Here is a 16,972-nt window from a genome sequence, read left to right as displayed (position 1 = left end):
TGGCAGGCGCCAGAGGAAGAGCTAGAAGCAAGAGGTGCCATGTTTGGGACGAGTCCAGCGGCCGCGTGACGCCACTCCCGTGGTGCAGAAGCCTGCCTAGGCTTGGGGAGCGATTGGATTGGGCGATCGTGGCAGCGTGTCTGTCCGTGCCAACCCTTCTTTAGCCCCTGACCTTTCCTTTCACCAAAGCCTCTTCAGACATGAGTGCCCTCGCGCCGCGCCATGCCACGCCGTACCGGCCTGTTCTCTCCCCGGCTTGCCTTTTCACACCAGCAGCGTTTAATCTTGATTTTATTAACAATGTCAAGCTGCTCGCGAACACAGAGGGGATTAGAGGCCAGATCTCCGATGCTGTGGAAGGATGGCCGTTGGAGGGCTTCTTTTAGGGTGGTTAATGGCAGAAATGTATTAGGGGAAATACTTCATTATGAGATTTGGGAGTGCAACAGACCTTTTGGCTTTCACTAGACACAGTTATAAACATCGTAGATCCGCTGGGGTGAAGAGTCTATAGACACAGCAGTAACACACACGCAAGCGCAAAGACTCTAGCGCTGGGCGGTATTTTAGAAAAAATTATGATATATTCAATGCTAGAAGAAAATACTATATGAGAAATGACCATATCCATAATATCAAGTATCCATTTTAACATCTAACCGCATTTCTGAGGTCTTTCCTGTCTCAAAATACTTGAAAATGTGCGTTGAAATGCTATAACATTAAAGTATTTCTCAAGGGTTGATTCCCCCAACAAAAAGCCACTTAAAACAGTATAACTTCAAACCCCTGGTTGCCAGAGAACAAAGTTTTCTTTTGTGAATATTTCGATCAGAAGTGGCTAAACTTTAGTTTCTTGAGTGAGTGAGTGAGTGAATGAGTGGTTGCACAACAGAACAGTTTGACAGTTTCGTGTTGCGAAGCTGAGATGGTAGCCTTCACTATGGCAGAGGGGTAGGTTTTGGGCCACTTTTATTTTAAGTATTCTGCCATATGAACGAAAGTGCCATAACATTTGTTGTGCAAAGACTTTAAACATCAGGATTTTAATACATAGCAGTTAAAACAAATATTCATCTCAACTTAAACAATGTTATCAAAGCTCATTGCCACTCTCAGGGTATTAATGTTATCCTGTTCATTATGAAGAAAAAAAATAAAAACTGGCCACAAAATCCTGACCCCCAATCATATAAAAAAAACAGGCAATTTCTGAGGTAACAGCGGAGCATTTTACTTTTATCAGGGAGCAGCATAACCAGCCTATGTTCAGTACCAAATGTCCCTGTTAGAGTGAGAAACCAGAAAACACTTTCAATGCAGTTTGTCAATTCCTAGAACTTAACACTGGTATTTTAAATGTACTGCCATATGAACTAAAGTGCCATAACATGTGTTGTGCCATCACTTAACATCAGCATTTCTTTATAGTAGCCGTTAAAAAAAATTGTAATTCTCAACTTAAACAATGTTATCAAAACGAACACAAAACGTATTGTATAAAGCTTATTGCCACTGCTAGGGCATAAATGTTAGAGTGTGGTGAAGCACCAAAAAATTCACTGCTGGCAGTTACTGTGCTGTAGTAGTCTGTTTCGTTGAATGATTTGCGATTATCACATGTATGTATATGTCTATGGCGATTTTAGCCTAACTATCGAGATTCTAAGGAACATGGAGACAAAACTTTGTTTGGAACTCATCGTAGATCATAAATCCTTCAATATACAAAATACTCAATTAAATCGGTTGAAAAATGTAAACGCTATAGTGCTTTTCTTATATTATAATATATATATTTCTTTATCTCAGTTGAACGCAACTATTTAGATATAACAATATTATGTGTTAACTCTTTTGATAATTATTTTATTTTATTATTATTATTATTTTATCTAGATCAGCCAGCCTTAATAGACACACACACACACACACACACAGACTGAGTGGTTTATGTTAAATGGTAATAGTGACAGGCCCCCCTCTGAAAATATACATTTTTCTTGGACATGTCTTGAATATTAAAATAGAAAAGAGATTATGAATCGCCATTTTAAGCAAGATTATCTGTTTATCTATGAATCTATCTATTAATATAATCAATTAAATTCGATTCAATGTTATTTATACAGCACTAAAACAATACAAGTGTTTCGAGGGGCTTTACAGAGCCCAGTGCCTGAACCCCCATCGATCATAATCAAGTTCAGTTCAGTTCACTTTCTACTGTTTGAATGTGATCAGTGCCCACACTGTGATCAGTGTGTGTGTGTGTGTGTGTTTGTGTCTCCTAAGAGGGGTGAGTTGTGTCTTCAGGAGGAGGACATCTTGGATCTCCTTGAGCAGTGTGAACTGGATGACGAGAAGCTGACGGGGAAGTCTTCCGGGCAGAAAGGATCTAAGGTAAACGCCACGCACTCCGTGATCAAATGATGCTCAATCCCAGGCCCTGAGTCATTCGCCACACGCTACAGCCAATGGTCTTTGGTAAACGTCCCTCTCTGCACTGTCCCCACGACTCAGGGCAGGTTCACACGAATGTGGTCTAATCATCCCCTACACGGCCACAGCCAATGGGAAGGAATTTCTGTCACTGTTGGCCAGTAGAAAATGAATGTGGAGAGGTGAGAGAGTTTGTTTTAGTTGTGTGCAGGATGAGTGAGTGTGCCACCATACCCTTCAGGTATCCCATCGTTAATAGGACATTGCATTTCCTCTCTTTGTAGTCTTGTGTGTGGTTGTCTGAGGTCTCTGAAGTGAGTTGGGGGTGGAGAGGAGGAGAGGAGAAGAGGTAGAGAGGAGGAGAGGATTAGAGGACAAGGCTTCAGATGCAAAGACTGACATGGCAAAGAGCCTCTATGTCAAGTGCTTACAAGGTTAACTACTTGTTATGGGCGCAATCGCATTTTCGTCTGAATTAATTTGCGCCTGTCACTGTTGTCTAGTGTCTGTGCTGGTGTGCGTGGACTGCGGTACGAGCAGTAATTACGTAAGGATACACACACGTGGGTGTTTTACTGATGGTTTGGACTAATCAAGAACACCTCTGAAAAGTAGTCATTTAAACGCTAAGAGTCGAGTCGCTACCCAGGGAGCCCTACACAGGAAACACCAGGGCCAGGCAGAAGTTGAGACATTAAAAGATCTTTTCCCCATCCTCTCCTCTCCTCTCCTCGCCTCTCGTCTTGTCTCTTCTCGGTTCCCCTCGCCCTCCCATCTGTCTGTGAGTGATTGTGTAAGTCTGTTTCTGTGATTACATCCAGCACATTAATTCTGGAAAAGAAAGCACAGCCAAATTAGCCGTTGAATAACAGATGTGAACGCTTTATTAATGCTAACAATGTTCTCCTTCCACGGTGTGAAATAGACATTCACTTTAATTAATTTTCATTTGAATGTTATTTATGAATCTATTTCCCCCCCTTAACGGAGGAAATAATAAAATAGCGGGGATAGTGTTGGATGAAGGTTAGAGATTCAGGAGCTGTTTGGATTGAATTAACATGTCTCCATCCTGGCATTAATCTGCACAGAGTCAATACGGCACTCATCTCCAGAGCACATATCAAGGGCTGTGTCACTGCTCTCTCCCTCTCTTTTTATCTTTATCTCCCCCCTTTCTCTCTCTCTCCCTCTCTCTCTCTCTCTCTCTCTGTCTCTCTTTCACTCTCTCTCCCTTTCTCTCTCCCTCTCTCTTTCTCTCTCCCTCTCTCTTTCTCTCCCTCTTTCTCTCTCTCTCCCTCTCTTTCTCTCGCTCTCTTCTTCTCTCTCTCTCTCTCCCTCCCTCCCTCCCTCTCTTCTTCTCTCTTTCTTCACCTCTGTCTGTCTCTTTCCCCCGGCTCCACTCTGCTCCAGTCCCCCCCGCCTCTGTCACCTTTGTGACTCGCAGTGATAAACGTTAATTGGTGCGAGCTGAAGGGTGTAACGGCCTGTCATCATCGTCCCCCCCCCCCCCCCCCCCCAAAACACACACCCGTCCTCTTGTGTCCTCGTCACCTGACGATGATGTGTCTGTGCCCTGAGCAGGCGCTGTCCTCCATGCCCGAGAGCAGCAACACGCCCAAGAAGCAGCAGGCCTACCACAGCGGCTCCAGCAGCGGGGACAACTGCAGCTCCGAGGAGGACGAGGAGGACGAGGAGGACGGAGGTGCCGACGGGGACGGGGAGGCGGAGGAGAAGGAGGACGCCCTGCACGAGACCAAGAAGGTCTCCTACGACCTGGGAGACGGCAGGCATAAATCATCCGAGCGCTCAAGTGAGTATGGCCCAGGGCTCGTCTCGCTATCGGACAGGCCCAGGCAGGCCTGTTAAAGTGTCAGATACGTCCAGGACATCCAGTGCCGTGTCCTCTTCCCAGCTTTTATATTGGAGGGGTTCTTATATGAGGGCCGTCTCCACCACCTGATGCTCTCCAGATGAGTGCAGAAGCCCTTAATCGCTCCCAATAATTCCCTGGATTTGCAGCACAGGCATGCACAGACACAGACACAGACACAGACACAGACACAGACACAGACACAGACACAGACACAGACACAGACACAGACACAGACACAGACACACACACACACACACACAGACACACACACACAGGCATACACACACAAGCACAAACACACAGTCACACACACTCAGTCACACACACACACACACACACACACACACACACACACACACACAGTCACACACACACACACACACACACACACAGTCACACACACACACACACACACACACCTGGAATGCACCTCTGAAACACCCTGTGCCTAGTCGTAGATGTTTTAAGTAGGCCGTTAGCAAAGGCCCAACCCAAATTAGAGGAGTTACTCCTGGTAATGCTTGTTTACCTAATTACTGTGTGAAACAGCCCAAATCCGTCTCTTCTAAATGAGAGTTACAGCCCCCGATATTTCACTCGCAAGACTCGCTTTGTTATTCTTGCTCTCTGCGGCATTCAGACTGGAGTGAGAAACACCCCCCCAACCCCCATCCAAGATCACATTCAGTCGTTCTTTAATAAGATTTCTGATGTGTTCCAGACCACTGACCTGATGGAGCCCACTTTTACCTTTTGGGCTAGTAGTAGTAGTAGCAGTAGCAGAAGCAGAAGAAAGTTGCCTATGTATCATTTGAAGCTTGAGGACTGACAAGGCCCACAAACATATTACTCTGGAACCCAAACTCCTGCTCTTTTTTATTTACTCATTATATGTTCTCTTCTGAGGTAGTTAAAGGTGCCTGTGACGTGTTTCGATGTAGAATAGTTTACACTTTATATTAAATAAAGGATAATGTGTATAGTCTGGTGGTCATTATCGAAAAAATAAATCCAGACGGGAGGAACAGGCCTTGTTTCATCCTGAGGGGATTTATTTTACGATAATGACTGCCGGACTATACATTATCCTGCTTATTATGCAGTAACCATTCACACAAATATAACTTTAAAGTTTCAGGTGTTGCGTAACAACTCATTGCTTGCTGCCTTCAATTTACAATGCCTTTCCGTTATGTTAAATGACCGAACTACATTTTTCGCTGCGGTCAATATAAAGAAATATCAGAACACAGAACGTTGGGGTGGGCCATGCAAATCAACGGAACTTTTTGGAACATTCTTAGGAGCCGTATAATAAGACTCCTTATTACAGTGTGTATGGGAAAGCAATCTCCAATAATGTTTAATATTTTATAATACTATGTACTCCTCTAGTTATTAACCTCTTCACATACATCTTACCCTAACCTGTAGTACATAGAGCTGTGGTAATATAAAAACTATATTGGACCTTATTGAGTAATTAAGTATTTCGTAGTACCCAAGGATAGCTATTACAGATGGAGGCCAAGTAAAACATGTTTTTGTGTCATATTGTGCATAGAGTGATTCTGTGCTGGGACAGCGAGCCTAGCCAGAGCGTTGCCACCAGCTCCAGAGTGAAGGACAAAGCAGTGATTTGGCTGCTTTTTGTGAGCCCATGCTGCTGTGACTCCGGTCTCAGAGCCCATCTGGGGGCGGACTAAGCTAAGCCCTTATAATGCGCTCGATTTGGCAACTCCTGTCCCTCAAGACTTGGCCGTGGAGCTGAAGGCGCGCTCTCGCTCTTGCTCACACTCACACTCGCTCTCACACACTCGCTCTCACACATGCTGGCTGCCGCAGAAGCTGGAGGTCGTTCAACATCAGGCGTGTCGGGGTGGCCATGGAGGAGAGGAGAGCAGTGGAGGGGCTGGGGCCTCTAATCTCAGAGAGGAGAGAGAGAGAGAGAGAGAGAGAGATGGGTGGATGGAGAGAGATGGATGGAGAGAGAGAGAGGGACAGAGAGAGAGAGAGAGAGAAGGAGAAAAGGAGAGAGGGAGGGAGAAAGGTGGATGGAGAAAGATGGATGGAGAGAGTGGGACAGAGAGAGAGAGGGAGAGAGAGAGAGATGGATGAAGAGAGAGGGGAAGAGAGAGAGAGAGAGATGGATGGATGGAGAGAAAGAGAGAGAGAGAGAGAGATGGATGGAGAGAAAGAGAGAGAGAGAGATGGATGGATGGAGAGAAAGAGAGAGAGAGAGATGGATGGAGAGAAAGAGAGAGAGATGGATGGATGGATGGAGAGAGAGAGAGAGAGAGATGTAGAGAGAAAGAGAGAGAGAGAGATGGATGGATGGAGACAGAGAAAAGGCAGCCAGGCCAGTCACACCAGCACATGCTTCTCTAATTAATGTAAGGCATTTCTGAGAGGCTTTTGTCAGAAAAAAACCCACCCCCTCACCCCTTTCTTCATTCATTGTCATTCATCGGGCAAATCCAACTGCCCTCCCCTCCCCTCCCCTCCCCATGCCAGCAGCTACAGCAGACAGCAGAGTTGGGTATTTGAGAACTGCATTTCTTTCGTCTGTAAGCACAATTATTTAGGTCACCATTTTCATCAGTTCTCCTCTCTCTCTCTCTCTTCCTCTCACTCCCTCCTTCTCTCTCACTCTCTCTCTCTCTCTCACTCTCCTTTTTCTTCTTCTCCTTCTTCTCTCTTCTGTCCTGTCACAGGCCGAGTAAAAGGGAAGCCTCGTCTCAAGACGGTGCGTATGCGGCCGGCGGCATCTCCCTCTCTGTCGGGCTCCATCCGGCGCTCTGTGTCCTGCCCTCGCTCCATCTCCTCCCTGACCGCCCAATCTCCCACCAATGAGCATCGAGGCCTCGCAGGGAAGACCCATCCTGCCTCCTTCTCCTCTTCCCTCTCGGCCGCTGCCGCATCAGCATCAGCATCAGCATCGTCATCCTCAGCAACATCGCGGCCCAGCACGGCATCCCGCTCCCACTCCCTCAGCCGCAGCGGGTCGGCCCACAGAGTGCCACACAGCAGCAGCCTGGGCACCATCCATGCCCACACGGCAGGCTCCGTACGTAACGCTCCTCTCACCCCGTCCCCCCGCCCCGCTCCGTACGAACGCTCCTCTCACCCCGTCCCCCCGCCCTGCTCCGTACGTAACGCTCCTCTCACCCCGTCCCGAGGTCAAGTTATATACAGTCCTGAGGTTTCGCTCCTAGCACCCCGTCCCGAGGTCAAGTTATATACCTGAATGAAGTTAAAAGAGAATCCTGTTTCAAACTGATTTTCAAAAGCCCAGAAATATCCAGAAGTTGTGAGATTTTTCTTCCGAGTTGCACGACTTTGAGTTGGCTTTCTGGTTTATTATGCATGCAGTGTGGACCCATCTCATGGGCATCAGACCAGCAGGGAGGACTGCACTGTGTGGAGTCAGACATTTTAACTTTGTTAGAGAGCCTCCTCCCATAGTCGGAGTTGAGCTGTAAATCCATATTGTCACATACTCAGTGTTACATTATCCGGCGTAATCTAGCCCCCTAGATAAAAGCAGAGAGGGAGAGGAGAGATAGATGGAGAGAGAGAGAGAGGGACAGAGAGAGAGAAAGAGAGAGAGAGAGAGAAAGGGGGGGAGAGAGAGAGTGGTGAAGAGAGAAATAAAGAAAGAAAGAAAGAGAGAGAGAGGGGGAGAGGGAGCGGAGACACTGCCATCCAGGCCACAGTGGCGGCAGCGGCGGTGGTGTGCAGTGGGCAGTGAGCGATAGCGTGCACCAGAGGAGCGGTCGGCTGGGGAGGAGGCTCCTAATTGTGGCAACGTTGTTGTCTTGCTGAGCTCCGCAGCTGAGGGGGGGGACTGATGATGAGAGGAGAGCAGGAGCCCTGGGCTGCTCCCTAATTCATCTTCATTTCTGCAGGGTGGTGTGTGTGTGTGTGTGTGTGTGTGTGTGTGTGTCTGTGTCTGTCTGTGCCTGTGCCTGTGCCTGGGTCTGGGTCTGTGTCTGTGTCTGTGTCTGTGTCTGTGTGTCTGTGCCTGTGTGTGTGTTTGTGTGTGGAGGGGGTTGGGGGTTGGGGGTGTTGTTCTTTCCTGCCGCCAGGTTCTGCCACTGTGTTGTTGTGTGTGTGTGTGTGTGTGTGTGTGTGTGTGTGTGTGTGTGTGTGTGTGTGTCTGTGTGTGTGTGTGTGTGTGTGTGTGTTGTAGGGCGAGTCCCTGCTGAACATGAAGACGAAGGAGCAGGAGGCCGAGCTGACGCGGCACACCCTCGCCGCCCTCAACGAGATGCGCATCCGCTTCCCCGGGAAGAACGAGGAGGACGCCGAGCTGCTGCTGGAAGAAGTGAGTGTTCAGCACTGGTCTCTGGCGGCCGCCGAACCACACACACACACACACATACACACACACACACACACACACACACACGCACACACACACACATGCACACACACACACCACACATACGCACACACACAACCACATTACACACAGCCCAGTAGGCCTTTTCTCGCCAAAATCATTTGCGTTTTTTTTTTTTATTTAGTCACCGTAGTCTTTTTTTTCTGTGCTGTGCTATTGTTTTTGTGTCACTCAGATCACAAGAGACAATAATTTACCACCTGTTCTTCTAATGAGGATCATTAGCTGTCTGGTGGAATACATACTGTAGCAGCACGCCAGCACCTGTTCACAAACACCTTCACGCTCACTCGTGCTTTGTGTTTGCCATACACGGATTTGGCACACGGTCCCTATCGCTGTCAGCGCCGTGATCATAGCGGTACGGCAGCGCTACATATGATAAAGAAATGACACTGATCTGCAAGGAATTTCTAATGGGAAAACAAACAAACTCCTGCAGTGTTTTAAGCAGTGTAGCATGGGGGGATATTGAGAAGAGAAGTGTTTCAGCTGACCTCGACGCCGGCAAGGATCGTCATACGTGAGATTGACCAGAATCAGAAATCAGAAACAGATTTATTGTCATGTAGGTATGCGCCTACCTGAAATTTGTTCTGGTGCATAGGTGCATACAGTAAACATAAAAACATAAAAACACAAACATACACACACAATAAGTAAGTACTACTACATAACATAAAAACATAGGAACACACTAAGTACTACACATAACATAAGTACTACAGAACACAGTATGGAAAGAGATGTATATATAAATAGAGTATATATAAAGAAGTAGTAGTAGTAAGGTGCAGAGAGGGCCCTTAGAGAGAAAAGTATGTCGATTGTGTTGGATATCGAGTGCTCTCGGACGGTAACTCTGCGCTCGCTGCATTCACTAACGGTGACACCCACAGACTTCCATCGCCACAAAAGGCCTTCATTCATCAGCGCCGACCGTCAATTTGTAGAAGAAAAAGAAACCTGAAGCGAAGCTTTTTCCCTGTGTTTGCTGCTTTTCCGTGGTCCAAGGCCTTTGAGCCATCACCTCCAGAGTAAAAGCTCTCCAGCGCTATGATATCTCAGATATTTGCTATTTCTATTTGCTCACAGCTTAATGTAAAGCATTTTAAAGGGATATTAATGTAAAGCATTTTAAAGGGATATTAATGTAAAGCATTTTAAAGGGGTATTAATGTAAAGCATTTTGAAGGGATATTAATGTAAAGCATTTAAAGGAGTATTAATGTAAAGCATTTAAAGGGGTATTAATGTAAAGCATTTTAAAGGGGTATTAATGTAAAGCATTTTGAAGGGATATTAATGTAAAGCATTTTAAAGGAGTATTAATGTAAAGCATTTAAAGGAGTATTAATGTAAAGCATTTAAAGGGGTATTAATGTAAAGCATTTTAAAGGGGTTTTAATTCAAAGCATTTTAAAGGGATATTAATGTAATGCATTTTAAAGGGGTATTAATGTAATGCATTTTAAAGGGGTATTAATGTAAAGCATTTTAAAGGGGTATTAATGTAGGCTCTTCAGCCCATCAGAAGAGGAAGTGCAAAGAGTTTTGTGATTTTGATGACGCACACACCCACTCAGTATTAAAGACTGTTTGTCATTGTTTTGTCACAAAGTTATGAAAATGACTCACTTCAGGGAAACTTGCAAGCAGAATAAAGAAATGATCCGACCATGGGTTCTGGCTTCAGAAATCCTCAATCCTCAGTTTTCTGTTTGGTGTGGAAACTGTGGCCTTGTTCCACTGAAAAGATCTGTTCGACCTTTTTCACATTTTTCACTAATACAAATCTAATAATTACACTGAACAAATTTTAAGACATTTAAAATCTTGAAATGTGGACTGTTATATAAAATATGGCACAATTACAATTTGAGAATTACAATTTAAAAATGTTTGACCGACCCAGATCATGTTCCTTTACTGAAAAATTGGCAAATGTTGATCTTATAGAATAATGGAGAAATATTCGCACTCATAAATATAGAATATAATGTTTTTTTGGCTTCTGTTTACGTTTGTGTTGTTCTGTTTCCCAGATTCTAGACAACTGGAAGTATCATAAACCAAAGGTGGCCTCTTATTGGCTGGTCAAATTGGACGCCACCAAACAAAGAAAGGTGAGCTTTGTGATGAAGCTTTAAAGGACAGTGTTTAAACCCTAGACCTTATTTATATAATGGTGAAAGATAAACCCACAGCATGGAATAAAGAATAACTATTTATTAATTGTTTAATATATTGAGCCAATGAGCATGTAATTTGGCCCCCAAAAAATAATAAATTAATATTTAATCTTAAATGCTAAATGTCTGTCAATCTGCCACTGCATGTACTATCCTAAACACTGGTTACAGTCAATGGTAGCATTTAGCATTCGCATCCATATTTTAGCATTTGGCATTTGCGTACATATTTCATATTTTATCATTCAAATCAAAAAGCTTTGGCAACCACAGTGCCTGAAGGACACACTAAAAAATACCTCCCCTTTTCCGCACCACGGAAAGTTGGGCTAAGCTCTTCTCGAAGCAGTGCTACGAAAATAGCCACCAACGCTAAACAGTTATTTTGGTTGCTGTCCAAATTACAGATGTAGCCAAGCCCAGCAGAGGTTTGCTAGTCAGGTGGAAGGCAAGAGAAGGAAGTCCAGAAGCAGGTGTGGGATAATGAACAGCTGATGGGAGGGAGGGAGGGAGGGAGTGAGGGGGGAAGGGAGGGAGGAGGGAGGGGGGAGGTACGGGCTTAGACTCGGGGCCCCTGCGGGATCGTCGCTAATGGAGGATGCTAAATAAGCCTGAAAATAAATTCACCTGCACTCACTCACTCAAGAGCGCTCAATTCTGGCATATCTGCAGAATGTCACACAGGAGGGACAACTGAAGGCAGACAGGAGAAGCACAGTGCAGATAGGGGAGAGGAGAGCAGAGGAGAGCAGAGGAGAGGAGGGGAGAGGAGAGGAGAAGGGGGCAGAGATATCCATATCAGGGGAGCTTATTTTGACATAAAATGTGCCATATTTATTTGATGCTCCGAGCTCCTTCCTGCTCGTAGCGAGCGCAGATGTACTGTATGTCCTCTGTTTATGCAAACTCCACCCGCAGACTTCTTTATCATGGCCGCCATGAAACACACCTCTATTAGTCATGGAACTGTGTGCATCTACAAAATAAGCAATAATAAACTTTTTTATCAAGAGTTGAGAAAGTTGAAAATACACCCAATCTTTTGTTCATACTCTCCACTGAATGCCCCTGAACTTCTTGCATTTGTGTGTGTGTGTGTGTGTGTGTGTGTGTCTGTGTGTGTGTGTATGTCTGTGTGTGTGTGTGTGTGTGTGTGTGTGTGTGTGTGGTGTGTGTGTGTGTGTGGTGTGTGTGTGTGTGTGTGTGTGTGTGTGTGTGTGTGTTTGTGTTTGATGAAAAGGTTCTGGACATTGTTCGCACCAACGTGCGTTCGGTGCTCCAGCGGGTCTGGAGGGAGCCCGACGTGGAGAGTTTACATTTATACCGCCTTTTCAACCGTGTCTTTAACCGCCTGCTGTGGAGCCACGGCCAAGGCCTGTGGAACTGCTTCTCCAACTCGGGGTGAGTCCCTCTCGTGGCTGCTCAGTACAAAAACATCACACTTTAAGATGGATCCACCTGCAAACGCTCTCTGCCTTCTGTCAGCAGACACGTCTGGAAAACTGTCAGTCCACACATCTGAAATCTTTACGCTGCCAGTGGGAATATTTTAGAGTCCATGCTTTTGTATGGGTTTAAAATGTAACATCAAATACATTCCAACATTCATAAGTTTAACAGCATTGTACTAAATGTAGTTAAAATGTAATGCTTGGTCAAATCGCAGTGATCTACATAAGCTTCACAGCATCATTTTGTATGTAGTTTAAATGTAACCCCTGCTAAAACTAAAATGGTGAACATAAGTTTAACATTCTTATATTTCACATAATCTAAATAAAACCCTCTGCATAGAACGGTTCTTCAACAGAAGAGGGAGAAAATGGCTGCCTGCACTAATCTTTAAATGAACAAAGTGAACGTGCGTCTGCACATCTGCTGACTTCCATTCGGCCCAGTCTGGAGGCGCTTCTGCGTGCGTAAAAAGAGTCGTTTCTCAACTTTATGTCCCTGTAGAAGCGCTGGCTGGCTGGCGGACATAAAGTGCAATCATGTCATTTAGAGGAGCCAGCTGTGCTGCCTTTCATTTCCCTACCGCTAAAGATTTGACCTTTTTCTTTTCCGCCACTTCTCCATCTCCTTTGTGTCGGGAGCACAGCGTCTCAGGCGAACAGGCGGGTGTTCCCAAGGCTCTCTGCCGCTCTTAATTGACAGACGGCCGTGTTTACCTAGTCGGCCGCGCCATCCAAGGATCCTTTGCCTTGATGAGCGTTGGCAGAGCCGGGGGTATTACCGGTAGCGCTTCTCTCTCCTCGCCCACCTCGCCCGCCTCGCCCGCCGGCTCTAATCAGGAGACGCGCCGCAGAGGAGGTGGGCCGCGAGGAGGCGCGTAAATGTGCGGCCGTCTCCCAGGAGGCTTGTGGTCGTGCGGAGGGAGAGGCCACCCCGCCGCTCGTTCACACCTTAGATCCCCCGGGCCTCGTGCCGCTTCATCTCCCACGATCAAACGCCACGCCCGCCCGGCCATTACGGAGAATTTGGGGACTTTGAGAAACTTTCCTCGGTTTGTAGAACGTACATATTCATCTTTTCAACCCAAACGAATGAAGGAACACGCTACTGAGACCTTTAATGAGGAAGGTTTACGTTAACTACATTAATAACTGGCCCCAGACCATGCAGAGGCGAGGCATGTTAGATGGCTAATTTGGAGTCTTTTTAACATCTAACGTCTGCGCTCTCTGGCTGCGGCTGGTTTCTCCTGGGCAGGTCGTCGTGGGAGAGCATCTTCAACCGCAGCAGCGAGGTGGTGACTGCGCAGGAGCTGCGCTGCTGCCAGAGGGTGGTGCAGCTGTGCAGGGACTGCCTGCTGGTGGTCTACAAGTTCGTCCAGGACTCCAGGGGCACCATCACGGGCCTCAGCTCTGAGTGGGAGGACACCAGGTGAGACTGCCCGCAGATATCTGGCTCTTCATCTCTCTCTTCATCTCTCTCTTTGTGCCTCACTCTTTCTCTCTTTCTCTGCATACTGTACCTCTCCTCTGTTTCTGTCTCTCTTTACCTCTCTTTGTCCCTGTCCTCTCTCTCTTCCTCTCTCAGTCCCTGTCCTCTCTCTCTCTGTCTCTGTCCTCTCTCTGTCCCTGTCCTCTCTCTCTGTCCCTCTCTCTCTCTCTCTTCCTCTCTCTGTTCCTCTTTCTGTCCCTGTCCTCTCTCTCTGTCCCTCTCTCTCTCTCTCTTCCTCTCTCTGGTCTTCTCTCTGTCCCTGTCTCTCTCACTCTCTCTCACTTTCTGTGCAGACCAGTGGAGTCTGTACAGTAGACATGGATCAGGATGTGGCGCTCTGCAGTTTTATATATATATATATATATATATATATATTTTGAATTTCAAAAGCATGTGGCTAAGTAATGACCCTCAAACTTGCTTTCAGGTTAGTCGGCCTCCTGAGGCTGAGCTAATTTAATTATAGAAACAGATGAGCTGCTGAATAAGTGACCTTAATATAGTTTGCACTCAGGTGTGTTTAGTATGAGTTATAACCATGGACTGTGTACAGATTAACGTTCTTCATGGCTATTGTGTGTCCACTAAACTCAAGGGGCCTATTGTATGACATGTCATATCCTTAAAAGCAGAAGGCCAGCAAAAGACATAAAGAAAGAGATAGAGATAGAAAGAGAGAGAGAGCGAGAGAGAGAGAAAGAGAGGGGGAGAGAGAGAGGAAGAGATTTTCTCCTGACTGGTTTTATTTTTGATATTTCCTGATCTTGTGCAAAGGCAGTGTATTTTTCTCCATATGACAAAACAATTCCCTTCCTGCTGAAGCTGAGGGCCCTGGTATTGCCTTGCGTCCCGTACTGGGGTTGGATAGTAGACCTTTACATGTGCTTAGGAAGTGCTTTATTATATTATCAATAAATGCTATCTTATAGCATAAAAGTTGTTCAAACATTTAAAGTAATTAATGTCTAAGGTCCAATATGCTATGGAGTAGGACTGGGTGGTAACATATGCTATGATTTTCAATATTGTCCAAAATAAAGACGCTCCTCTTTCTAGTAAACTGATATGGAGACAACTCTCGGACAATACACAATGCATGATGGTTAATGCAGTTTCACTCAAATTAGGTCATTTCTGCTCTATAGGTCTCCTAGCTAATGAATTAAATATGACTGCATATGGAATCATTAAAATATAACCACACATAACTTTATTTTAAGATGACATATTCCAGCTACAAAAGGACTTTATTAGGCACATGAGTTTATTCAACCGACCACACATCATCTCTGTACAGCCCACTATGTGACGTCTCTGCTGCAGTGTCATCGCAGGCTACCTCCAGTAAGGTCTGTTGTCTATGGAAGAAGGACGCTTATATACCATCTACTGTATTCATTATCATAACAGTGTCATCGCAGGCTACCTCCAGTAAGGTCTGCTGTCTATGGAAGAAGGACGCTTATATACCAGCTACTGTATTCATTATCCAGTTGGCCGTAAGGATTTAAACCCAGCAGGACTTAAAAAAAAAAAGCACAATATGTAAGTCCAGTACCTGGAGTGGTTCAACCTAATGGTTGAATGTCATCCCTATGACATACATCACACCCCCCATACACACACACACACACACACACACACACACACACACACACACACACACACACACACCACTACTACCACTGGTTGAATGTCATCCCTATGACATACATCACAACACTTTTATAACTCAGTCATATCATCCTTAAAAGGACATGAGCCTTATGGTAAACAATAACAGCTCTGTGTGTCTGCTCATTGTCCTGACGGTTGCATGTGCATTTCCTCATTACCTTGAGAGATATTTGTCTTTTTTTTTGACCCCTTAATTGGGCTTGGACAGCCAAGCCCAATCACCAATCACTGCACCTCCCTAAACTACCTCAGGCATGGGGACCATCCCAGCACTCATCCCAGCACCACTTCAGTCAGTTACCACACTCGTCTCTCTTACCCTCAGTGTCACTACGGCTGCACCAAGCGCGGAAAATCTGCCGTGCGGAAATAGAACATTCACGGAGCAGATATTTTATTTAACCGGCTACACCGGACGTGTTCAAAATCAATCGGTTATCATTTTTTATATCTTTGTTTATTTAATTTATCAATCAAAGTTCATCCATTTACATACGTCTGGTTAAGAGTAACATGGTTAAGTATGAAGTCTACAGTAACCCGGAATTCAAACAAGATTCATGTAACGTTAAATTTGAGGCAGACTTAGGCCCAATCCCATTTTTAATCTCCACCCCTACCCTTACCCCTACCCCTTGGCCCTCGCCTTTTCAAACGAAGCAATAACGTAGGTGTAGGCGAAGGGCTTGAAACGCTAGCCCTTCGAATTGGGATATCCCTTCAACAATTACGTACGTCATCAGTACGCTGTGTCAGCTGTTACACAACCGGAGAGCGACAGCTGTCACTCACCGGACATAAACAAACATGGTGCCTGCAGCTGTTGTTTACACAATGCAACATTTCATCAAACAAGTTTTAAAACCATGAATTACAAAGAAAATACTAACATTTGTGTGATGCTTTTCCTGCTGTTTCCGACATTTTTAAAGGGACTCGCGCGATGTTTACAGGATTGGGGTGTGAATGATCACCGGTTCGCAATGCATTGGGGGAAATCGGTCTCACCCCTCCGTTTGAAGTGTGCCCTCGGAAAATCTCCGTTTACCTTTCTGTCTTAACGTGAATTGGGATAGCCCTACCCCTCCACGTGAACGCGCAAAACGGAGGGGAAGGGGAAAGGCGAAGGGCTAAGGGGTGTAATGGGATTCAGCCTTAGTTACCAAGCAAACATCAACGGACAGGAACCATTTGATACAAAACTTACGTTAGTGTGATACTAACTAACTAGTTGCAAATGAAATAGTAAGGGTTTTCACCTCCCACATCAAAGATAAAGATAATATATAATGATTTTCATTACATTTCATAGATTTATTACCATACTCTATGTAAAAAGGCCCACGCAAACCTCGCGGAAATTAATACAAATAGAAGACAGTCTATTTCTTAATTTTCCGCACGGTACTTTCCGTTTCGGCGTCTGGTGTATCCACT

General features: G+C 45.4%; 1 protein-coding gene across 1 annotated transcript in view; it reads left to right on the top strand.

Annotated features, from left to right (window-relative positions):
- Positions 1 to 16,972, top strand: part of ttll7 (tubulin tyrosine ligase-like family, member 7) — a 60,248-nt gene that overhangs the window by 40,958 nt on the left and 2,318 nt on the right. Inside the window, exons 14-20 of the mRNA XM_080833808.1 lie at positions 2,317 to 2,403; positions 4,027 to 4,255; positions 7,033 to 7,385; positions 8,511 to 8,645; positions 10,769 to 10,849; positions 12,156 to 12,316; positions 13,625 to 13,798. Coding sequence (XP_080689934.1) covers positions 2,317 to 2,403; positions 4,027 to 4,255; positions 7,033 to 7,385; positions 8,511 to 8,645; positions 10,769 to 10,849; positions 12,156 to 12,316; positions 13,625 to 13,798 — 1,220 coding nt within the window. The remainder of the gene's footprint in view (positions 1 to 2,316; positions 2,404 to 4,026; positions 4,256 to 7,032; positions 7,386 to 8,510; positions 8,646 to 10,768; positions 10,850 to 12,155; positions 12,317 to 13,624; positions 13,799 to 16,972) is intronic.

This window comes from Sprattus sprattus (assembly GCF_963457725.1).
Source record: "Sprattus sprattus genome assembly, chromosome: 3".
Classification (NCBI taxonomy): domain Eukaryota; kingdom Metazoa; phylum Chordata; class Actinopteri; order Clupeiformes; family Clupeidae; genus Sprattus; species Sprattus sprattus.
The sequence above is the reverse complement of the archived record's forward strand: the minus strand, read 5'-3'. Positions and strand labels throughout refer to the sequence as shown.